Source organism: Lutra lutra, chromosome 7, assembly GCF_902655055.1.
Source record: "Lutra lutra chromosome 7, mLutLut1.2, whole genome shotgun sequence".
Lineage (NCBI taxonomy): Eukaryota > Metazoa > Chordata > Mammalia > Carnivora > Mustelidae > Lutra > Lutra lutra.
Window position 1 is genome coordinate 64,493,600 of NC_062284.1, and position 24,679 is coordinate 64,518,278.

The window sequence follows — 24,679 nt, forward strand, 5'->3', positions numbered from 1 at the left end:
TTACATAATGCAGACACTCACCACTGACAGTTGTACCTCCCACCACTAAGAAGGAAGTACAACACCTCATAGATTTCTTTGTATTCTGTAAACAGCATATTCCTCCTTCCAACCCATTTACTCAGTAGCATGGAAGGCTTCCTGGAGCCAATGGGATAAGCAGCACTGTTGCTTGGAACTTAAGATCTAGAAGACCCTGTGATGTTGGAAATATTAAAGGTGGGAAAACATGCCTTGTGTGGTTTATGACAAACTCCCATAGAAGAATCACCGTGGTAGATTCTAGGTTCTGGAACAAGGTCTATGATCTGCACAAGACCTAAAACCCTTTTGAAAATCAGCTCCTATGGTGCTATTGGGCCTTGATAGCAATGGAGCATCTGATTATGCAACAGCAAGTATCCATGTGGCCAGAGCTGTTATGAGCTGGGTTCTGTATGACCCACCAAGTCATAAAGCCACATGGGTCTACCAGCAAGCCATTGTAATTTGGAAGTGGTCCATATGAATTAGGTACAAGCAGGGTCAGAGGGCCCGAGGGCACAAGCAAACTGCAGAAACATGTAATCCAGACCCCAGTTCCATTTATCTTAACTTTGCCACTTTTCTGGTTTTACCCAGTGTGCCTGAGTGAAAAGACACAGGCAGCAAAACTTTGTCTTAATAAGGGTCTAACTAGAGAAAAAGAACTATTCTGAGTGTTTGACACAAAGACTTTTGCACAGGAAGTCATAATATATAGGTGATGGAACAACCAAAAAATCAGCAGGGCATGGGGAGGCAACTCAGAGATTAGCAATGGTGGACAGTGGCTTTGTTCTTGGCTGGAGAGGAGGTAATGTTTCTGGAACCCAGGAGTTAGGGTTATCCCACCCCAAATCTACACTTCATCATCATAATTCTAAGATGGCCCCCAAGATCCTGGTATATATGCTGTGTAATCCCTTCCTCTTAAATGTGGTGAGAATGTGATCATGATGTATTTTCACTTGCATGATTGGATTACATCAGATGGCAAAGATGAAGCACTTTTGCAAATATAGTTTATGTCTTAAATCAGGTGACTGAGTTAATAAAAAAAGGTGATTTTCCTGAGTGGGCATGGCATTCGGGTGATCCCTAAAAAGAGACTATACTCTTCCTAAGATAAGAGATTCAAAGTTTAAGAGGGCCTGTAGAGGGGACCACATGGCAAGAGTGGCCTCCAATTGTTGAGTGGTCCTGAGGCAACAGCCAACAAGGAAACAGAGGCTTTAGCCCTACCTCCCTGTCAGGAACTGGATTCTCCTAGCGACCTGAATGAATTTGGAAGGGGATCCTTTCCTCACTGAGCCTCTAGATGAGGTTGCAGCAGCTGACGCCTTGATTTCAGGCATGTGAGATCCTAAGCAGAGGACCCAGACAAAATGAGCCAGACTCCTAAACCACAGAAAGAGGGAGGTGATGAATCTGTCCTGTGTAAGTTACTGAGTTTGTGGTAATATATGATGCAGCAATAGGAGACTAAGACAGGTCCTGTAAACACTACTCCGAGGACTTCTCCTTTGTCAGTTGGCATAATATTACGCTTTGTCAGTAGGGGGCGCCGGAGAAACATTTCAGGAGGAGTTTTGGGGTTTGTTTTCTCCCTCCCTCTTCATCATGACCTGTGCTTGTCTTACCAGTGCTCCCATAGTCTGTTTTGCTTCCCAATGCCCAGCTTCTGCAGGATAGCCTAGCCAGTGGCACATGGCACCTCCCTGCAGGCAGCTTCTCTCTGCATTCCCTGGAATGGCTCTTCAAGTGAGTAGCAAGGGAAAGCACCAGCCTGGGGCTGGGTGTCCTCAGTATTTCAGTGAGTTCTGCCGGCACGGCCCCTTAGCAATCTTCACCACCATCCAGTGAGCCATGGCAATTCTGTCTCCAGTAAGATCTAAATCTTAGTTTGGTGAGGTTGGGAAGGATGTTCTTGGATTCATTCTCTTTGTGCCAGGTTGTAACTGTTCTTTGTATCTGCTGTTTTAAAATTGTTTAGAGTTCTCTTTATTTCTTACTGGCCACTCCTGCAGTACTCCAGTGTCTGCTAGAGTGAATACTTCTTCATACTGAACTTTCCCTATTCACACTACTGGGTGGGTTCTCTCTCCTGTGATTGGACTCTGACTGACATACCTGACAAAGTAGGAATCCATGGTAGAATTCTCCAGTTGGAAGCCATGGCCCGCCAAGGGGACTGATCACTGCACCAGCTGAGCTGCTTCCTGAGGCAGGGAGGAAAAAGGGGCAAAGACCCTGATTTCTCTTTTACTCTCCCCTTCCAATCTCCCAGCCTCCAGTCTCTCCCAGTGGCCCCCACTAGCCAAACCAAGCTGGAAGCCACATGACACAGGGATTAGGGAACATAGATTACTGTGACACAGAGCAGAGAAGGGAAAGGTAAGAAATGGGTCTTCTAAAAAAAAAAAAGAAGAAGAAGAAGAAGAAAAGAAAATTGCAGACCCCAAATGGTGTTACTTAGATTTCCCAAGCCAAAGCTTAATACCCAATCTAATGGTAGTTTCAACATCCTAAAGAAATGTGGCCTTCACTGGTCAGTCAGGAAATGTTTCTTTCCATCAGTGCCAAGGAGTCTGTCACCTGGGTCCTGTCCAGGATGAGGGAATGTGCATGAGAAGACCCCTGGCTTTTCCCCTAGCAAATAGCTTCCTCTGGAACAATCCTTTGTTTTGCTAGTAACCTTCTTGTCCCCACCCTCTGCCTGTAAAAAACCTTCCATTTTGGACACCTCCTCAGAACACCTCTCTGCTGTCTGACCCATGAATTGTTGACCAAAACCAATTAGGTCTTCAAATTCACTTGGTTGAATTTTGTTATTTGACAAGATTTGGTGGCAGTGGAGGGATTCACAGCACACTTTCTAGCAGCATTTGGAGTCAGTGAGAATCACAGGTGTGGTATCTGCAAATCCCTTTGAGGTCACTGCCTTTCTTGGGGCTTCCAAGGGTAAGCTCCTCTTGGGTCTCAGGTCTGCTCTGTTTTGTGTTTGAGCTCTTCGTCTAATTGGCTCTTCTTTCCAGGGTGGGTGGGCTTGAGCTGACAGACCATTATGCCCAGAGCCAGCTGAGCTGACTTGTTTGCTAGAGCCCTACTGAGCTGGCAGAGCCAAGCCTCTAGACCTTTAGACCACAATTTCCCAGGTGGAAAACCCAGCAAGATTCCAAGGAAATTGGTGGTGGTGTGCACAGGCCCTTCTTTTGGCCAGGACACAGTACTACTATTAAGGAGGAGGTGTGTCTGTCTTATTCTGTGTAAACAAAGGCTATTGCTAGCAGAATCTTAGAGGTTTTAAAGCTGCAAAAATTGGTGGGCTCATGTTGCATATCTAAAGGCTGTTAAACCCTGGCTGCAGCCACCTGAAAAAGATTCCTGTGATAGGATAAGTTGGTCATGGAATAGGTTAGATTGTCACTAGGTCACCTGCCAACCTCAAGAAAACTTCAGTGCCACGAGGTATAGTGTAAAACACACACAATCCACAACCTTTCCGCATACCCCTTTTAGGTACTAGTTTGGCTCCAAGAAACCCAAAGGGTTAGCTAATGAAGTCCTTAAATTCTGAAGAGTCAAGCACGCTACCTTCTGGTGCGCCTGCTTGTTTTGTGTCTAAGAACCATAGTCCTGGAAGTTGTAGATATCTAGCAAGATAAAACGGTTTTATTAAAAATAACCTAGAATAGGGGCACCTGGGTGACTCAGTCTGTTAAGTGTCTCCCTTCGACTCGGGTCATGATCCCAGGGTCCTGGGATTGAGCCCCTCATCAGGCTCCCTGCTCAGCAGAAAACCTGCTTCTCCTTCTCCCACTCCCCCTGCTTGTGTTCCCTCTCTCTGTGTGCCTCTCTTTGTCAAATAAATAAGTAAAATCTAAATAAATAAATAAATAAATAAATAAATAAGTAAAATCTTAAAAAAAAAAAAAAACTAGAATTACAGAGGCCACTATGGGAAATGTTCAATTAGACAAACTTGTTCATTTAAGAAGTGAGCTTGAAAGCAAAGTTTCCCAAATTAAACAGAATGGGATGCCTATTTTATTTTTATTTAAAAAATTTTTGTTTTACTTGAGACAGAGAGATAGAAAGCACAAGGGAGAAGGACGGTCATAAAGAGAGGGAGAAGCAGGCTCCCCATCGTGCAAGGAGCAGGGCTTGATCCCCGGATCCTGAGACCATGACCTGAGCCAAAAGTAGACACTTAACTGACTGAGCCACGAAGTGTGCCTATTTTTTTTTTTTTTAAGATTTTATTTATTCATTTGAGAAAAAGAGCATGAGCCAGGGAGGGAGAAGCTAGAAAGAGAGGGAGAAGCAGGCTCCCTGCTGAGCAGGTAGCCCAAACTGGGGCTCAATCCTAAGACCCCTGCATTCATGACTTGGGCCAAAGACACACACTTAGTGGACTGAGCCACCTGGGTGCCCACTGATTAAAAAGAAGAAATTTTTAAGACCTTCTCCCCTAAGCTAAATGTACCCAGAGGAAAAGAAGAAAAACAAAAAATGTTCATTTCATTGAGAAACGAAAAATGACTCTCTGTGTTTTACAAATCTAGTTGGTACAGGACCAGAAGTGTGGTTCCGAAAACAATTTGAAGACCAATCCTTTTACCAATCCCAAAACCTCCCTTATTCATCTCAAAAGGCTTTGTAAGTATTGAAAAATTCTGGCCTGAAGAGAAGGAAAGTCCTTCTAGAAAGCGTTTGCATTCCCCCCACCACCCCATACCTTCATACTAAATACAGTGTCCTGCCTCGTCTTTTCTAGGAATTCTTAATCTAGTCCATCTCCTTAAAATGCAAATTCCAGGGAAGTAATACTTACCAAGTAAAAACAAGAGGGAAAGTCTACTTAAAACTTGACTTGCCAAGGACAAATACAAATCTTAAGGGTCTTCTTCACAAATCTAGCTAGCTATCGGTCTGTCTATCAATCTATCTATCTATTTATCCATTATTATTTTTTTGTTTTTCAAGGAGTTGATTTGGGCAGACCTGGGGACAGGGAGTTCTGCCTCTAAATGAAGGTTTTAGGTCTCTTGGTGGTGAAGCATGGCTTGTGCTGGCAAGGTAGGACCTTGTGGCGTAGCAGGAATTTGATCTTGAAGTCTTGGAAGTGCTTGACTGCCGTTAGGCGGTGCTTGCTGGCTCCAGTCTCTTCTGCCTTAGTGATCTGGATCAAGTGGACCTGGGCACAGTGCCAGACACCCATGTCTTGGTAGGACTGGGTGACAGCACCCACAGTGTTCAGGTCCCGGTACTGCTGGTGGGTGTTGTGAGGGTCGCTGTGGGAATCATACCACAGCCAGAGGCCACAGTTCTTCACCCATAAGGGGGATTTCTTGAACACCCGTCCACAGTGGGCAATTTTCCTTGAAGACTTCTTCTTCTCCTTCTGCTGAGACACAAAGTGATGAATAATAGAAGAAGAAAAATGTTCACTTTGAGCCCCAAAGGCTGACCTAAAGACTGCATAGTTTGGACAAGGATCAGATAGGGGCTGGCCGCTACATTCTTTTTTTTTTTTTTTTAGAGTTTATTTATTTAACAGACAGAGATCACAAGTAGGCAGAGAGGCAGGCAGAGAGAGAGGGGGAAGCAGGCTCTCCACTGAGCAGAGAGCCCGATGTGGGGCTCGATCCCAGGACCCTGAGATCCCAGGACCTGAGCCGAAGGCAGAGGCTTTAACCCACTGAGCCACCCAGGCGCCCCTGGCCACTACATTCTTAAAAGGTCTCAGGGGCGCCTGGGTGGCTCAGTGGGTTAAGCCGCTGCCTTCGGCTCAGGTCATGATCTCAGGGTCCTGGGATCGAGTCCCGCATCGGGCTCTCTGCTCAGCAGGGAGCCTGCTTCCCTCTCTCTCTCTCTCTCTCTCTGCCTGCCTCTCCATCTACTTGTGATCTCTCTGTCAAATAAATAAATAAATAAATAATCTTAAAAAAAAAAAAAAAAAGGTCTCAGGACTGCCTGTACATCTCATCAATGGGGAATATTGAGCTGAATGATAAGTGCCAAAGAAATCTTGCAAAAGTAGAGGTAGAAATCTGAAGAAGACAGTTACACTCTTAACACTTCCTGCATGTCCCCTCCCCCACGGAGCACTAAGCATTTCATCACCAGCTTCATACGGGGGGGAAAAAGGCAGCTCTTTCTGCCTACGGGTCCTGATCCCACACCACTTAAATAAACTTACTAAGTTGTTAAACAACATCAAACATCTCAAGAATTCTTTCTTGACCATCACGCTCAACAATCCCACAACGAAAGTACCAGAAGTGGCCTGGGCAACAAAATGATGAGGTACAAAGATATGTATGCAATGGGGGGGTAGAGGGCTGCATTTGGGGGTGGGGAGGCAGTGCCCCTCACCTTGTACTCTTGAAATGATACCTGAGGCCTTCATGGTGCACTCTCTGCTCTTGCCCCACTCACGAAAGGCCATAGTATATTTTTAAAAAGCTTTAGCCAGGGCGCCTGTGTGGCTCAGTTGGTTAAGAGTCTGTCTTCAGGTTAAGTGTCTATCTTCTGCTGGGGTTATGATCTCAGGGTCCTTATATGAACATTAAATGTAAAACTTTTTTTAATTTTTTATTTATTTATTTTTTAAAAAGATTTTATTTATTTATTTGACAGAGAGAGTTCACAAGCAGGCAGAGAGGCAGGCAGAGAGAGGAAGGGAAGCAGGCTCCCCGCCGAGCAGAGAGCCCGATGCGGGGCTCGATCCCAGGACCCTGGGATCATGACCCGAGCCGAAGGCAGAGGCTTTAACCCACTGAGCCACCCAGGCGCCCTAAAACTTTTTTTTAAAAAAGATTTTATTTGATAGAGAGAGATACTCAGAGAGGAAACACAAGCAGGGGGAGTGGGAGAGGGAGAAGCAGGCTTCCTGCTGAGCAGGGAGCCCAATGCAGGCTCGAATCCAGGACCCTGGGATCATGACTTGAGCCGAAGGCAGATGCCCAATGACTGAGCCACCCAGATGCTCCAAATATAAAACTTTTATCTATATGGGTTTACTGCCAAATAATTTTGTTATCTCTTCTAAGATCTATCAACAAAAAAATGGCTTAAAATAATGACTGACTTTGTTTAATGTTTCATGAAGTTTTTGTAAGCAATCTAACTATAATTGTTAAAAACAAGTGGATTAAATAAAAAGATTCAGGTAAGAGGTCAGGGCTCTCTCCAACAATAGTTTCCCCCAATTTTTTTGGCAACTTAAAATCTTAAAAGTTTTGGGGTGCCTGGATGGCTCAGTGGGTTGGAGCCTCTGCCTTTGGCTCGGGACATGGTCTCAGAGTCCTGGGATCGGGCCCTGCATTGGGCTCTCTGCTCCGCAGGGAGCCTGCTTCCTTCCTCTCTCTCTGCCTGCCTCTCTGCTTACTTCTGATCTCTGTCTGTCAAATAAATAAATAAAATCTTTAAAAAAAAATTCTTAAAAGTTTTGCTAAGAGTTAAACTAAATTCATTAAACACCTAGATTATGTCCAAATAAGACAAATACTAGAATACTAATTACTAAACATAGGTTTATCTACTTTAGGCTTTCTATTAAAGAGAAATTAAAATTATTTGAATATGTTACTTTTAGATAAATTAAAGACATATGCTTCTAAAAATTTTAAATATTCATTAATTTGCAAATGTAAAAAATTATATGACAGACTGAGTGCAATCTCTTAGTTTTCAGTGTGTCAAGGAGGAAGAATTTTCTTTACCCTCTGAGGTCCTTTTAGCTGGACTAAGAACCAAACTGACATGTGACACATAAACAGGAGAAAATCTAGTTTAATGCTATATGTACAGGCATTTCCACACAGACATGGAAATTCCAAAGACAGTGAGGCAGCATGATGTTTGTATAAGCTAAGGAGAAGGGTAGAGTCTAGGATACAAAAGGGAGAAAGACCATTAGCAGGAAGGTGAGAGGAGATGCTGGAAAACAAAAGCTCCCTGTGATGGAGCTAGGTTACTTAGGTAAAGAGACTCTGTTAAAAGCTCTCTTCCTAGTACAAGCAGGCAGTCAAGGGAGACCTAAAGAGTTTTTCCCCAGTCTTCTGGGTTTTAATCGCTTTTAACTCAAAATAATGTTCATGCCAAAGTGGCCTGTCTTAGGGGGACCTGCCCTTGGCCCCCACAATTAGAAACCAAGGTTTCAAAGGGTTAAAAATTCTAATTAATATGTAATTAAAACTACTAAAAATAGTAAGAGAAACATCTTCCCTATGCCAGGAAAATGAGAGATATTTTCAGTCATAATAACAATGATGATAATTTAGAGGCCCCTTTTAGGCAACAAGCTGGAACAAGGCAAACAGGTTCATTACAGGACCCTCCTTGAAGTTGTCACAGGCCCTAACTGTTCAGTGACCAGACACAGTTCTTAAGATTACCAAAAAAGGGGGGCACCTGGGTGGCTCAGTGGGTTAAAGCTGCTGCCTTCGGCTCAGGTCATGATCCTGGGGTCCTGGGATCGAGCCCCACATTGGGCTCTCTGCTCAGTGAGGAGCCTGCTTCCTCTTCTCTCTCTCTGCCTGCCTCTCTGCCTACTTGTGATCTCTGTCTGTCAAATAAATAAATAAAATCTTTAAAAAAAAAAAAGATTACCAAAAAAGGGAAAATTCCGTATGTTCTCATACCTACTCACTCTACCCTATAACTGTGGTCCTTCATCACTGCCCTGTCACAGTTTCTCCTTTGCTGTCCTGCCGGCCACTTCCTTGAGGCCGTGTATTCAATAAACTTCCGTCTCTTTTGTTCTGCCTTGGGTGAATCCTTTCACCCCATGCACCACCAGCCCCGACCTAATTGGGATGTCCCACAAATAATGGTAATAGTAGTCATAACAACAACAACAGCAATAATTTTGTCCTAAAATGAAGTTGTTTTGAAATGAAAACACAGTGTAACTGTGCTCCTAGTCCTTTAAAAAGGCCACATACTTCTAATCCACTGACCTGGGTCCTCTAGCGTATAGCCTGACTAATCAATCATAGCTTCTTTGCGATTGCAACACAACACTGACACTGGAACAAGGAACAAGGCATTCCTAGAAGATCAAGGTGGGCCACATCAGTAAACAGCCTTTCCTAATGCTGGCAAGTCCACTTGGGCTCACACTAAGAATGCTTCCCCAGCACATCAATCCTACCACTTCTCAGTGCCTTCCCCTTAAAAACCCCGTGCTTGGCTGGAGACTTGGAGACCGTCTTTGGACATTAGTCCACCATCTTCCCAGGCTGCTTGGCCTCATGAGTAAAACAACCTTTCCTTCTTTTTTTTTTTTTCTTCTGAGATTTATCTATTTATTTATTTATTTTTTCTTTTAAAGAATTTATTTATTTATTTGACAGACAGACAAGGAGGCAGAGAGGCAGGCAGAGAGAGAGAGAGGAGGAAGCAGGCTCCCTGCTGAGCAGAGAGCCTGACGTGGGGCCCCATCCCAGAACCCCGGGACCACCACCAGAGCCAAAGGCAGAGGCTTCAACCCACTGAGCCACCCAGGCGCCCCCTATTTATTTTTTTAGAGAGCAAGTGACCACACAAGCAGTGGGAGGGGCAGAAGGAGAGAGAATCCCAGGCAGACTCTGCACGCAATGTGGAGCCCCTCAAAGGGCTCCATTTTAGGGTCCTAAGATCATGACCTGAGCCAAAACTGAGTCAGTTGCTTAACTGACTGAGCCTCCCAGGTGCCCCTAGCAACCTCTCCTTTCTGACCAACACTTGTCTCTCAATTACTGGCTTTCGAGGTTGAGCAGCTGAACTTGGGTTTTAGTAACAATGGGACAGGATCAGAATATAGAAAACAAAAATCAGTGGCTTATTAAAAAAAAAAAAAAGAAATCCTAAAAAAATTTTAATGTGTGGTCAAGCTGGCTAAGATTAAAATAAATTTAATAAAAATAATGTTTTTCTTTTAAAATTAAACCAGTACAAAGTTAAAATTTGGTTTTATCTCTGTTAAAAGAGCGAAGTTTTCTTGGACTTTTAGTCTGCTTTTGATGAGGTTTTGTAAGTTTCTTTACCCTCTAAGTATCATTTCATAATGATCCATGATCCTATTTAGATAAGTGCTTGCAAACCTTTTTTTTTTTTTTTACATTTTTAACAAACTTCCCCAAATCAATTTTTTTTTTCAAATGATTTATTTATTTGAAAGAGGGAGAGAGTGCACAAGAGTGGGGGGAGGTCAGAGGGAGAAGCACTATGCGATAGGGGACTTGATCCAGGGACGCTGAGATCGTGACCTGAGCCAAAGGCAGACCCTTAACCAACTGAGCCACCCAGGCCACCCCTCCAATCACATTCTTTCAAAAAAAAAGTCTTTTTGACCTGAAATATTCCAAAAGAGTTGTAAAACTAATTAGGCTTATTTACTATGTAAATTTGCATAGAAAATATTGTCAAATAAAGAGTACTATGCCTTCTTTATATTTGTAAGATTATGGCACATGTACACAAAGTCCATTCTGCTGTACACACGGCCCCTTATTGCCACACTTTTGCCATCGTAACGTCCTTGTGTTATGGCAGCAGTCTGCGACTGAAAAAAATTAGTATTAAAATAGACACAGAGTGGTTATAAATTCAATAAACAGTCAGGGCTATGAGAAGCCCAAGACAGCTGCTTGCTTCTTTCTGGCTCCTTGACAAACCCCATTTTTCGGTTTTTGCATTTCTTCTCCATCCATAGTATATTTAAGATGACTCAGATTATGAATAGACAAAAGAGGAGAGACTTCTGTAGAATTTTAACATCCGCAATTGGACTTTATTAAGCTGCCACTTAGTAGGAGTTATCAGTGTGTACTTGTTACTGTATTTGTGTTTTTTCTGGATGGGCTAAAATGTTTCCTTGCTACAAGGCTGACGCCCTCACAGTAAAACAAAACAAAACAGCTGTTAAAAGCAGTGTTTCCTATTTGGGTTATACTTTCCATCATCTCTAGGGATCAAGGCACCCATTCACCGGATAAATCATAGGAGCCTTAACAAAACCTTACAAAACTCTAGAAATTCTATCAGTATACAACCTTCTTTGGATCCCTGCTGTTTTATGCCAATATGAACGGTTGCTATAAATCTCTAACGTTTTATGCTCAAGCCTGTCATCAACAGGTTAAGAAGCCTTCTTGGATCCTAAAGAAAGGAAACCTGCCAGTTATAGTCTAGAGCCTAATAATTTGGTATTGTAAAACATCATCAGAGGTAAACAGCCCTCAGGCCATTAAAGGGATCCTCCCAAGTGCTCCTGACCACCAACACTGCTCCAAAATGAAAAGATGTGGGAGATCTCTAAATCAAATTGACCCGGAAGAAGAGTAGCTGACATCCATGTGTAGACTACTTCCCAAGACGTCAGATCAAGACATCACACTTTAAGCATAAAACCCTTTCTCTTTCTTCTCCCGTCCTTTTCTGGTACTGGCCCCAAAGGATGACATCCTCAGCTGTATCTCCCAGGTCATTGCTAAGGAGGGATGGTAACCTCTTTTATTTCAGGCTAGGAAAAGAATCTAACTGTGCCTCTAATTTTCAGAAGCAAAATAAGACCTCTTGTAACTGAACAAACATTAGTTTGCTCCTTTGGTGAATCACAGAGAGAAACTATACCAGATGGAGATGTCACATATAATAAACTTTATTTGCAGTAAATACAGAGATCATGGGGATCCTTGTACATGGAGGTGGACATAAAATTATGTGTGTGTGTCTGAAGGAAACACACCTATCCGTACATTTTATGGTAGGTCAATGAGGCTTATGCGCTCCTTGTGCAGAGATTTTGGCATTATAATGAGGTAAAGGTAAGAGTCATTGCTCTGTGTGTCACTCCATGGTCCATCTGCACAGGTGTGAGTTGAGGGTTGAGCTTGAACTGTTCTGGGTGGTCTGGGCCAGCTGGAGGTCTTGTCAAGGCAGCCATTATTGCTTAAAGGCCAGTTTCAGTTTTCAGCATGGGATGCCATGCCTCCTAAGGTCTCTTGCCCAAGTTAAGAGAAAAGCTGGAAAGAAGAACATAAGGAAAAATGTGGGACAAAAGTTGGTGGCTATAAGCAGGTGGGAAGTATAAGTCAGGTCTTGGGGTCTAGCTGGTGGCAGTCTCGTTGGTTGCTCTTCTAAACTGATGTTGTTAAGTTAAAAAGGACACTTCTTTTGATAGGTCCCTATTTCCCTGGTTAGGCATAAACGCAAATTGAAGCATTGATCAAAAACTTCTCCTTAAGGTGCCTGGATGGCTCAGTCATTAAACATCTGCCTTGGGCTCAGGTCATGATCCCAGGGTCCTGGGATTGAGCCCTGCATTGGGCTCCCTGCTCCACGGGAAGCCTACTTCTCCCTCTCCCACTCCCTCTGGTGTGTTCCCTCTCTCACTGTGTGTCTCTCTGTCAAATAAATAAATAAAATCCTTAAATAAAAACAAAACAACAACAAAAAAACCCACACACAAAAAAACTTCTCCTTAATCCTTAAAATCATTACAAAGTCTGCTGCTAAAGCAATAGCTGCCCCACACAAATCTTTAGACTCTCTGGTTAAATTGTCCTGAATAATAGAAGAGCCCTTAAAAAAAATAACAGAAGAGCCCTTGATTATCATTTAGCTCATCAAGGAGGTCTCTGTGCAGGGTCCAACACCACGTGCTAGGCCTGGATTTACCCTCCTGGGGAAGTTAAAACTGTTTGGCTTAAAAAAGGGAACTCTTCCCAAGGGGTCTTTCTCTGGCTTATCTGATTTTGATTGCACAGGTCCTTGGGACTGTGGCACTAAAGCACATTCTAAGTATTGGGAATTCCCCTGCTTATAGTGATCCTAATAATCTGGGGCATTGTATTCTCTCAAAAGCCTTAAATAGTTTACAGTTGCTAACCACCAAGCAAATGCTCTCCCTAAGGGTGGAACATGTAAGGAATGAGGAAAATACCCAACTTAAAGACTGTGAACCAGAAACCATGACCTATATCACAAAGGCTAAATTTTAAAAAGTTAGGAGTTATGGATACCACACAAAGGGGCAACAGAACCTGGGAACTGCAGAGCAGTAGCTGAGAGTGGTGCTAAGGCCATTGTTTTTGATCACATCTCAAAGTGGGATGTGATTGAGAAGGAAAAATTGTTAAAAAAGGGAAAATCGAAGGCCCCCAAATGGTGTCGCTTAGACAGTTCCCAAACCAGAGCCTAATACCCAATCTAATGGCAGTTTCAACCTCCTAAAGAAACGTAGCCTTCACCAGTCAGTCAGGAAATGTTTCTTTCCATCAGTGCCAAGGAGTCTGTCACCTGGGTCCTCTCCATCCCCCAAAGAAAGATGAGGTAACGTAAACGAGAAGACCCCTGGCTTTCCCCCTAGCAAACAGCTTCCTCTGGAACAGTCCTTTTGTTTTGCTAGTAACCTTCTTGTCCCCACCCTCTATCTGTAAAAATCTTTCCATTTTGGACACCTCTTCAGAGCACCTCTCTGCTGGCTAGATGGGGTGCTGTCTGACCCATGAATTGTTGACCAAAGCCAATTAGGTCTTCAAATTTACTTGGTTGAATTTTGTTACTTAACAGGCCTGAGGGCAACCAGAACTGGCAAAATCCTGCTGTAGTTACTGACATTAAGGAATTAGTTCTGCCAAGTTTATGATGAAATACAGACAGATTATATTTATCTCTTTATGTAAATTAGAGTTCATTGTTCCCCATGAGAACACATAACAGAGACTTTTCCAAAACCTTAAAAAGGAAAATGACTCTTTAGCTGTGTTAAAAGTTAAACTGAGGCATATTAAATATTTTCAGAGCTTATTTGAGCAGAAATCAATTTGAATCGGGCAGCATCCAGTCTAGCAGACAGAAAGGAACATCAAGGAGCTGTACAAAATGAAAGACTTTCACAGGCAGAAAGGAGCAGGAACTGGGAATTTATAGTGGTGAGAAAGCAGATTGCTTACTGTTTATTGCTTATTGCAAAGTTACTTTCCTTTAGGAGATGGTAGAGGTCTCCCAGGCACATGGCCTAACTAGTGCTCACCAGGTGGTTTCTGATTGACTGGTTTAAACTTCCATTTCTGGGAGAGCCAAAAATGTATTTACATCTGGTTTGGTGACCTGGGGCTTCAGTGCCTTTGTTTGGGGACTGTTGTCTTGTTTTTAACAGCTGTTAATAAAAATTAATGCTTTTAAATGTGCTTTTTCATCTAGTACATTAAATGAGCAGTTTAGAAAAACAACTTAAAAGATGAAGGTAAGTGAATAAATTTAAAGATGTCACTTTCATAAGATAATTTAAAACATGTTGATAGGAAATTTATAGGAAGGCCAAAGACTAGGGCAATAATTTTAAAATAACTTGATTCATTGGATTTAAAAATAAAAAAGATTTTATTTATTTATTTATTTGAGAGAGAGAGCATGTAAGGGTAGGGAGGGGCAGAGGGAGAGGGACAAGCAAACTCGGTATTAAGCATGTCTTGACATGGGGCTCAATCCCACCATCCTAAGATGATGACCTGAGCCAAAGCCAAGAGTCAGACATGCTTAATTGACTGAGCCACCCAGGTGCCATGATTCACTGGAATTTTTTTTTTTTTTAAGATTTTATTTATTTGTCTGAGAGAGAGAGAGAAAGAGAACTCACACAAGCAGGGGGAGGGAGAAGCAGGCTCCCTGCTGAGCAGGGAACCTGGTGCAGGACTCGATCCCAGGATCATGACCAGAGCCCAAGGCAGAGGCTTAACCAGCTAAGCCACCCAGAAGCCCCTCTGACTTATTTTCCTGATGAAAAACAAACAAACAAACAAACAACAACAACAACAACAAAAAACAAACCAGAGGCACTGAGAGGTTAAGTGCCTCAATTCAAATCTATAACTGATATAGTTGATATCTGTTGCTTTGGTTGGGCCAATTTCCTTCCTCCTTTTGGTAACAAGGACTGTAATTATCCTTAAGGAACTACTCCTGTGCCTTTCTAGAACTCCTAACAGGACTGTCACCAAGGGGCTCCTCCTTTCTCCATTACAGGTGACCCACACTGGCACATCAGGATCTTCTACAGCCTCTGGAAGCAGAGACTGATATACAGGTAGGTATTGTGATCCAAGTAATGCAAGGTGTTTTTGTTTTTGTTTTCAACAGAGTGAAATAAGTGAATTCTAGGAGTGAGTTCGCTTCACTTGAGAACTGTAAGAATTGTGGAAACCTGGAGCTGTTTTCCAGAGAGACTGCTGGAGTGAAGCCAATACGGAGGAAAGTCCAGTGGAGAATGAAAGAGAGAGGGAGAAAGATATTCTTGATTTCATTTGGGGAAATGAATACAGCTATCTCTGAAGCCAGATCAGCTCCTGGATTTTATATTCTTTCTTTCTTTATTTGACAGAGACACAGCGAGAGAGGGAACACAAGCAAGGGGAGTGGGAGAGGGAGAAGCAGGTTTCCAGAGCAGGGAGCCTTATGCGGAGCTTGATCCCAGGACCCTGGAATCATAACTTGAGCCAAAGGCAGATGCTTAACGATTGAACCACCCAGGCGCCCCTAACCTGGATTTTCAAGTTCAGTGAGTTCATAAATTCCTTGTTTGGCTTGGTAAATTTGGACTAATTCACTTGCAATTTAAAAAAATCCTAATACAGCTAATAAAAGTCTTAGTTATGATTGAAACACATCTTTTGACATCACATCCTTTGCTATTTCCACTGCTGCATATTTCAGAAAGGTACCCCACGCATAAATGTCAAAAAGGATCAGGTGCTATTGTAGGAGACTTGAGAAACTGCCCTCTTTTCGAGAAGACAACCTGCCCTCTGTTCTACATTCTGTTCAAGTTTTCATTTTTTTGAAACAGATTTTATGTATTTATTCATGAGAGATGGGGGAAGGGGCAGCTGGGGAGAGACAGTGAGAGCAAGAGAGCAGCAGGCAGAGGGAAAAGCAGGCTCCCCTTGGAGAGGGAACCCGATGCAAGACTTGATCCCAGGACCCTGGGACCAGGACCTAAGCCAAAGGCAGAAGCTTAACCACACCTAGGCGCCCAAGTTTTCATTACTTGAAATTTATTTATTTATTTATTTATTTGAGAGAGAGAGAGAGAGAGAGAGAGAGAGAGCGAGCATGCATGGAAGAGGCAGAAGGAGAGGGAGAGGGGCAAGCAGACTCCCTGCTGATACAATGCGGGGTTGGTCAGGACCCAGGGATGATGACCGGAGCTGAAGTCACACACTTAACAGACTAAGCCACCTAGGTGCCCCTCAAGTTTTCATTTTTAAAATAATATTAAAAGGATGAGAATACAAGCCACAGACTGGAAGGGAGAAGATATTTGCAAAAGACATATCTGATAAAGGACGGTTACTCAACATATACAGAGAACTCTTAAAATTCAACAAGAAAACAAACAACCTGGTTAAAAAATGGGCAAATGGGGCACCGGGGGTCTCAGTGGATTAAGCCTCTGCCTTCGGATCAGGTCGTGATCTCAGGGTCCTGGGATTGAGCCCCGTCGGGCTCTCTGCTCAGCAGGGAGCCTGCTTCCCTGCCTCTCTCCCTGCCTCTCTGCCTACTTGTGATCTCTGTCTGTCAAATAAATAAAATCTTTAAAATAAATAAATAAATAAATAAATGGCAAAAGATCTAAATAGAACTTTCACCAAAGAAGATAAACAGAAGCAAATAAGCATATGAAAATATCAACATCAGGGGTGCCTGGGTGGCTCAGTGGGTTAAGCCTCTGCCTTCGGCTCAGGTCATGATCTCAGGGTCCTGGAATCAAGCCTGAATCAGGCTCTCTGCTCAGCAGGGAGCCTGCTTCCCCCTCTCTCTCTGCCTGCCTCTCTGCCTACTTGTGATCTCTCTCTATCAAATAAATAAATAAAATCTTTAAAAAAAATCCATATCATATGTTACTAGGAAATACAATTTAAAACAACTATGAGATACCTCTATACAGCTATTAGAAGGCCAAAATCCATAACACAAACATAGCCAAATGCTTGTGACGATGTGCAGAATAAAAACTCTCATTCATTGCCAGTGGGAATACAAAATGGAACAGCCCCTTTGGAAGACAATTTGGCAGTTTCTTAAAAAACGAAACACTCTTACCCTACAGTCCAGTAATCTTGCTCCTTGGTATTTAGCCAAAGGAGTTTAATGACTTAGGTCTACACAAAAATCTGTCCACAGATACCAGCTTTATGCATAATTGCCAAAACTTGGAGGTAACCAAGATGTTCTTACATAAGTGAATGGATAAACTGTGATACATCTGAAATGGGTTAAAGTTGAACAAAAATCACAATGGCCGCACTAAGGCTTCAGCAAAGCTCGATTTTATTTTATTTTTTTAAAGATTTTATTTATTTGTCGGAGAGAGAGGAGAGCGAGCGAGCACAGGCAGACAGAATGGCAGGCAGAGGCAGAGGGAGAAGCAGGCTCCCCGCCAAGCAAGGAGCCCGATGTGGGACTCGATCCCAGGACGCTGGGATCATGACCTGAGCCGAAGGCAGCTGCTTAACCAACTGAGCCACCCAGGCATCCCGCAAAGCTCGATTTTAAAGTAGTCTTTTTCCTCCCTTCTGCAAACCTCCCCTCCTCCCTTCTTAGCCTTTTGTTTCAAGAAGCAGGTGCCAACCCTCAAGACAAGCGGAAGGAGGCCAGTAGCATGTAAGCACTTCCTGTCACAACCAGCTAGACCCTGTATTTCCTTATAAAAGCCTCAGCTCCTGCCTCTAGGTGGGCTTGCAGGTTTTGAAGGCCATGGCTTGCTGCAGCCTTCTTGGCCAGTCAGAGCAAAAAAGCTATTGTGCCTCTTTATCCCAAACTTTGTCTTCACCTTTTATTTTGGCTCTGAAGCATGGAGGTTGGTTTTTGACAACACATCTAGACCATGAAATATTACTCTCTGCCAAAAAGAAATGAGTCACCGAGCCACAAAAAGACATGGAGGAAACTTAAATGCATATGACGGCATGAAAGAAGACAATATGAAAATGCTACATACTGTATGATTCCAAATATATGAAGACAAACTGTTAGAGTAACAAGATCAGTGATTGCCAGGGTTTGGGGGAGGGATGGATGACTATGCAGTGCACAGAGAATTTTTAGGGCAGTTCAACTCCCCTGTATGATACTAATAGTAGTGGATACATGTCATTATATATTTGTGCAGTCCTACAGAATATACAACACAAACAGTGAATCTTAATGAAAACTACTGGATGGGGAGTGGGTTTTTAAAAAATTTACTCTCAATTTTGCTGCAAACCTAAAATCTCTCTCAAAATAGTTTAGGGGTGCCTGGCTGGCTCAGTTAGTGGAGTGTGTGACTCCTGATCTTAGGGTTGTGGGTTCGAGCCCCATGTTGGGTATGGAGATTACTTAAAAACAAAATCTTTAAAAATAAATAAATAAAAATAAAATACAGTCTATTTAAAACATTTCAAAATCCATTGCTTTTGACCTCTGCATATATCTTAGAAACATCTGGTGGCAAGGTTAAGAGAATGTGTTGGTGAAATAATCCATACCTAGTGCAAGGAAGGAACTGTTAACCTTAAAAAGAACACTTGTCAATTATTTTACCAGCAAAAAATGAGTTTATGCAGGAATAACAAAGACTTGCAATGGGAGGTGTACACACTACATCAAAAACCAAAGGCAAATCCAACAAAGAAGAATGTTACTTTATGGGGGGCGCCTGGGTGGCTCAGTGGGTTAAGCCTCTGCCTTCAGCTCAGGTCATGATCCCAGGGTCCTGGGATCGAGCCCCGCATCGGGCTCTCTGCTCGGCGGGGAGCCTGCTTCCTCCTCTCTCTGACTGTTTCTCTGCCTGCTTGTAATCTCTGTCTGTCAAATAAATAAATAAAATCTTTAAAAAAAAATGTTACTTTATGGAGAAGGAGGAGAAAATTGGATCGTTTTGAGTACAAGTCCCTTGGAGGAAAGCAAAAGTTCAGTGTGAGGAGTTTCTCATTGGCTGAATTGCAGCAGTAGTTGATTTCTTATAGGAGAGGCAGTGTACATTTTTCTCTGTTGGGGCGTGTAATTGATGATTCTTCCTGTTGAAGATTCTTCTGTTGGGACCTATAATTGACAATTCTTCCTGTAACTGAGTAGTAATGTTCTCCCTTTCTAGTCTCCTGACTCTACTTTAGTGAAGTTTTCCTTTATTAATTTTCATAGAATGATGGAAAGTGCAGCAGACTTGCACCGAGTGGAAATATTTTAGCACTTTGTGACTATAAAAGAATATTTCTCATGTAAATATATGAGAAAAGTGATTAAAATTGCTTGAGCAACCTTTTAGATTGATTAGCCATAGGTAAGATGGTGAACTAGTTTTCCTTAGTACCACAACTTCTCTGATTTCCTATCTTCAGTTCCTTCCTTCCTTTCTATTTTTTAAAAGATTTTATTTACTTCAAAGTAATCTCTATGCCCACTGTGGGGCTCAAACTCACAACCCTGAGATCAAGAATAGCATACTCTACCAAATGAACCAGCCAGGCACCCCTCCTTCCTTCCTTTTTTATTATTTTGTGAGCATATACCTTGTGTGAGTGTGTTCAAATTTGCTATGCTTTAATCCACCAGAACCAAAAGGTCATGGGCTGTAATGTCTTTCTCCTGTTTATCTTTCTCTTTATCATCCCTTTTCTCTGTAGGCCCTGGTTCCTACATCTTTTTCACTCAAATCTTTTTTTTTTTCTCAAGATTTTATCTATTTATCTGAGAGAGAGAGAGACACGGAGAGAGCATGGGGGGTGGTGCAGAGCAGAGGGAGCAGCAGACTCCCCATTGAACAGGAAGCCCATTAAGGGGCTCAATCCCAAGACCATGGGATCATGACCTGAGTCAAAGGCAGACAAGGCAAGACAGCTGAGCCACTCAAACACCCCCTCACTCAAATCTTTTTTGTCCCCTCTCCTCCATTTTTCTTTTGTTTTTGGAAAAGGATGGAGAAAAATAAAGGGGAAGATGAAGCAAATCCTGTGAGAGAAGTAGGTCAAACTGGGAGTAGATCTGTCAATCTTAGAGCATTCTAAATATAGGACATTATTGATCAATAAAAGGACTAGAAAGTCTTATTGTATGAACATTTTTTTCTTTACCTGAATCCCCCACCTACCTATTCCTTTTCAGTTAGCAAAAATAAAGGATGTAAGAAAATTTAAGGAAAACCACAAAATTGAGATGAATAGATGGTTTTGATGGATTACATTATATTTGCTCCTTCTCTTTTGGATTTCAGGGACCAATGGGCATGTTTTCCTTTTGCTATGAATACATACAGTATTTAACTCTCTTTCTGGACATCATTTCTTTGGACCAACTTCTTCAGACCTATATGACTACACTTCATGTTATCTTTTGTCTTCTTAAGTTATTTTGTTCTAAAAGACTATACAACACCTTTTTCCTGTTAGGTTCTTTAGGTTCTTCTATTAACTGTTGAATCTGTGTTAGTTTTGTTTTCCCCAAAGCCAGCATCTTGAGGTCCTTGAGTCTGAAGTATTGTTTTGTCACTTGTGGTGTTTTCTTCCTATTGGAAGGCTTTACTATTTTTTCTCTGCATATTACATTTTATCTGACCTTCAAGGTTTGGCTTAAGTTCATTTCCTCTTTTAAGTTTTAAAAATTTCTCTACTTACTTCCCAATTGTGTCCTATACAACTGTGTATTTGTGGTTGGCTGAATATTGGCCCCTGCCCCCAAAGATGTCCACTTTCAATTCTCTAGAATCTGTGATAGAGATTTACACGGCAAAAAGTACCCTGCAGATGTGGTTAAATTAAGGACATTAAGATTGGAGAAGTTATCTTAGGTTATGCAGGGGGGCTTAATGTCATCGTAAGGGTCCTTCTGAGAGGGAAGCCAGAGGATCAGGGTGGGAGAAGAGGTGATTCTACAATGGTAGTAGAGGGAGAAAAGGCAATGAGATGTGGGGCCAGGAGTCAAGTAATGAAGGCAATCTCTAAAGCTGGAAAAGACAAGGAAGCATATTCTTCTTCAGACCCTCCAGAGTAACCAACCCTACCAACAGCTTGATTTTAGCCCGCTGAGGCTGATTGTGAACTTTTGACCTCCAGAACTGTCAGATAATAAATCTGTATTAAGTTACTGAGTTTGTGGTAATTTGTTATAGCAACAGTAGGAAACTAACATGACATCATTAAACCCTTGACAATCCCCTAGGCCTGCTCCACATTAATTTAGCACTTTACTGTCATGTTCTCCAAGCCTACTCCATTAAGTGGTAGAATATAAATTCTTGGTGGACAGGAACCAGAATTTCTACCTCTTTTTTTTTTTTTTTTTTTAAACAACCTACAATGTCTAGTCCAATCTTAGGAACTAAGGTATTTGGAATGGATTGAAGCATCAAAGAGAATGGCCCCTTTCTGTCTCCACTGCTGCCATGGTGCCCAAGAAAAAGCTTTTAGTGAAAGGGAGCCAAAAAAAAAAAAAAAAAGAACCAGCAAGTTCTGAAGCTTACCCTTGACTGCACTCACTCTCTAGAAGATGGAATCATGGATGGTGCCAATTTTTTTGAGCAGTTTCTGCAAGAGAGAATCAAGGTGACCAAATAAACAGGATTGGACTTAAAAAAGAAAAGAAAAGAAGTGAATGGAAGAGCTGGGAATCTCGGTGGAGAGGTTGTAACCATTAAAAGGAGCAAGAGCGGGCGCCTGGGTGGCTCAGTGGGTTGGGCCGCTGCCTTCGGCTGGGGTCATGATCTCGGGGTCCTGGGATCGAGTCCTGCATCGGGCTCTCTGCTCGGTGGGGAGCCTGCTTCCCTCTCTCTCTCTCTCTCTCTGCCTGCCTCTCCGTCTACTTGTGATCTCTCTGTCAAATAAATAAATAAAATCTTAAAAAAAAAAAAAAGGAGCAAGAGCAAGATTTCTGTAACTTCTGAGGTGTCTTTTTCTAAAAGGCATTTGAAATATCTCACCAAAAAATACTGAAGAATAATCAAAGTGATTGGTTATGTGTAGTTGCTAACAGCAAAGAGAGTTATGAATTGCGTTACTTCCAGATGAACCAGGAGAGGGAATAGGAGGAAGACGAAGATTAAAACTCATTTGGAATATTTTGCATGAGTTCTCAAATAAAGAGAGAGGGAGAGAGAGAGAGAGAGAGGACAGCCCCTACCAATGGGGAGATGAAAGATATTTTGAAAGACATATATGACTCAATGAACTTACTTCTTCAGCATCAAATTCTAATCTTGTGCTTTGAGCTCTCTCTCAAATGTAGTGTTAGGTGCACAGTACCTGCATAATGGAGAGTGGAACACAGTGGATCTTCAACAAACACTTGATGTATTGAGCTGAAATCTGCAGGGGAAGGAAGGAAAAGGAGAAGGAGAAAAGAAAGATGGGTCTGGCAGAAAGTCCTCCTTGTCTCTTTAGCTGATGCCTTTTTTATTAAAGTAAAATGTTGAAAAAGAAACTTCATCAAGGGGCACCTGGGTGGCTCAGTGGGTTAAAGCCTCTGCCTTTGGCTCGGGTCATGATCCCAGGGTCCTGGGATCAAGCCCCGCATTGGGCTCTCTGCTTGGCAGGGAGCCTGCTTCCTCCTCTCTCTCTCTGCCTACCTCTCTGCCTACTTGTAATCTCTGCCTGTCAAATAAATAAAAAAAAATCTTAAAAAAAAAAAGAAACTTCATCAAAATTTCTAACATGAATCTTACCTGAAAGCAAAAGAGAAGAGAGGACAAGATAAAAAGAGCAGGGTGTGACAGTTTAATTTCATCCTATTAAATTCAAACAACCAGTCTTTTAAAATCAAAGTAATATGGCTTAACACTGTGCTAGGAGATAAAGAGGTTACAGACAAGAGGTTACAGACAAGAGGTTACATAGGGGACAGGTCTCTTCTAAAGGACCTTAATATGTAGTTGGGATAATACTAATAATCAACTAGGGTGACCAGGCAGTTTATTGCCATCTTGTGTGATTCAGACTTTGGAGATGATAGGTATTTGGAATTTGGCTCTGGACAATCAATACTTCATTCATTCAGTACACATTTATTGAAAATTCATTATGGTTTTCTCTGAGTAAGACTTACTGCTCAGGGTTTAAAATCTAATAAAAGGAAGTCAAAGGAAATAACTCATATGAGAATGGATTAAATGCTAAATAGCAAGATGCTTTGTAGTTTAGAAAAGGTTATTACTATAATTTCTGGAAGTTGAAAGGGGAGGGGAATTGTGAATTATTTTAAAGGTATTATTTAGATCAAGCCTTGAAAGATGAGTAGGACTTTGAAAAGAAATAGAATATTCCAGGCTGAAACATGAGCAAGAACACTGAAGACATCAAAGGGCATAGTTTTAGTCGTATGTTGGGAAGGAACAAAGGATGTTTGAAGAGTAGTGCATTATTTTATTGCCATGGTAACAAATTACCACAAACTTAAAACAACAAATTTATTTTCTTATAGTTCTGTGGGTCAGAAGTCTAACACAGGTCTCACTGGGGTAAAATTAAGGTGTCAGCAGGACTGAGTTCCATTCTAGAGTCTCTAGGGATGAATTTCACTTCCTTGTCTTTCCAGCTTCTAGAGGTTACCACAGAACTGGCGGGCAAAGCCTTTCCCATCATTCTTCATAGTCACATCTCTCTCTGCCTCCCTCTTCATTTCAAAGGCCCTTTTGATTGATTTGGCCATTTTAATAATCCAGAATAATCTGTTTTGGAGCCAAATGGTTAACAACCTTAACTATTCTTTGTGGGTGAAATTTAACATATTTGCAGGTTCTGGGGATTAAGACTGTGTACATTTTGTGGGGTGTGTGTGTGTGTGTGTGTGTGCGTGCGCATTATTCTGCTTACCACAGGTAGTAAGGAGCTGAGCTTGAGAGGAAAGGAGACCAAAACGGTGTGAATGCACTGGTAAGAGCAGTGGGGAGCAGTTGCATGTTTCTGAGGCTTGACATAAATCCACATTTAAAAAAAAAATTTTTTTTTTGGCTGCCCCATAAAACACTGAACCGGCAATTTGGGGGTGCAACATCAGAAAGCCATTATTACACTCAAGGTGAGATGGTCTAAGGTAGGGAAGGAATATCTTTGTATTTGGCCTGAGGCTGCCTCTACCCATTTCTGAGTTTTTTTGATAAAATCATGACATCATCCTGCAGGATCTCTATATGGGCAGTTTCCGGTAATTTGGGTCAATTTGTCCAGTAGATACTGCAACCCAGGCCTTAAAATCATTCATCTACAATCAACAAGGGGAGACCGGAATCCTGGCAAATCTCCAATTAGCAAGTATGAAGCTCAAAGAGCTAAACACTCTTTTACTTTTTTTTTTAATGTTCTGAACCGCAGGAAAACCACGCAGTCCTTGTTCTTAAAGCATTTCCTTAACACAGACAAACTGAAAAGCTGTGCCTGCTTCGGTGAACAAAGCCTCACGTTCAACACTAAGTTCTTCCCTTACGCGCTACCCACCCGCTCCGCGACCACCCGTCGCAAGAGCACGACCCCGGCTCCGCAGAGTCTAATGATAGCGCGCCCTCTACCCGACTACGACGTCAGCGCGGAGTCCCAGGAGCACCGCGAGTAGTAGTCCGGCCGGTGGAGGCTAGAAAAGGGGGTTGGACCCGAGGTCACACCATCTTCCGCTTTCGTCATTTCCGGGTGCGACCTCCGCT

General features: G+C 42.3%; 1 protein-coding gene, 1 long non-coding RNA gene and 1 pseudogene across 2 annotated transcripts; 1 reads left to right on the forward strand and 2 right to left on the reverse strand.

Annotated features, from left to right (window-relative positions):
- Positions 1 to 5,047: 5,047 nt before the first annotated feature.
- LOC125104449 (60S ribosomal protein L18a-like) lies at positions 5,048 to 6,433 on the reverse strand. Its single transcript, XM_047737067.1, has 2 exons — positions 6,304 to 6,433; positions 5,048 to 5,448 (listed from the first exon to the last, which is right to left on the reverse strand). The coding sequence occupies exons 1-2, from the start codon at positions 6,431 to 6,433 to the stop codon at positions 5,048 to 5,050; spliced, it is 531 nt and encodes a 176-aa protein (XP_047593023.1).
- Positions 6,434 to 11,649: 5,216 nt separating this feature from the next.
- On the reverse strand, positions 11,650 to 24,613 carry LOC125103896 (uncharacterized). The gene is made up of 4 exons (XR_007128520.1): positions 24,477 to 24,613; positions 22,290 to 22,352; positions 21,512 to 21,575; positions 11,650 to 12,035 (listed from the first exon to the last, which is right to left on the reverse strand). It is a non-coding gene; the product is annotated as an uncharacterized LOC125103896 (long non-coding RNA).
- On the forward strand, positions 21,434 to 22,090 carry LOC125103895 (60S ribosomal protein L22-like; annotated as a pseudogene).
- Positions 24,614 to 24,679: the final 66 nt, after the last annotated feature.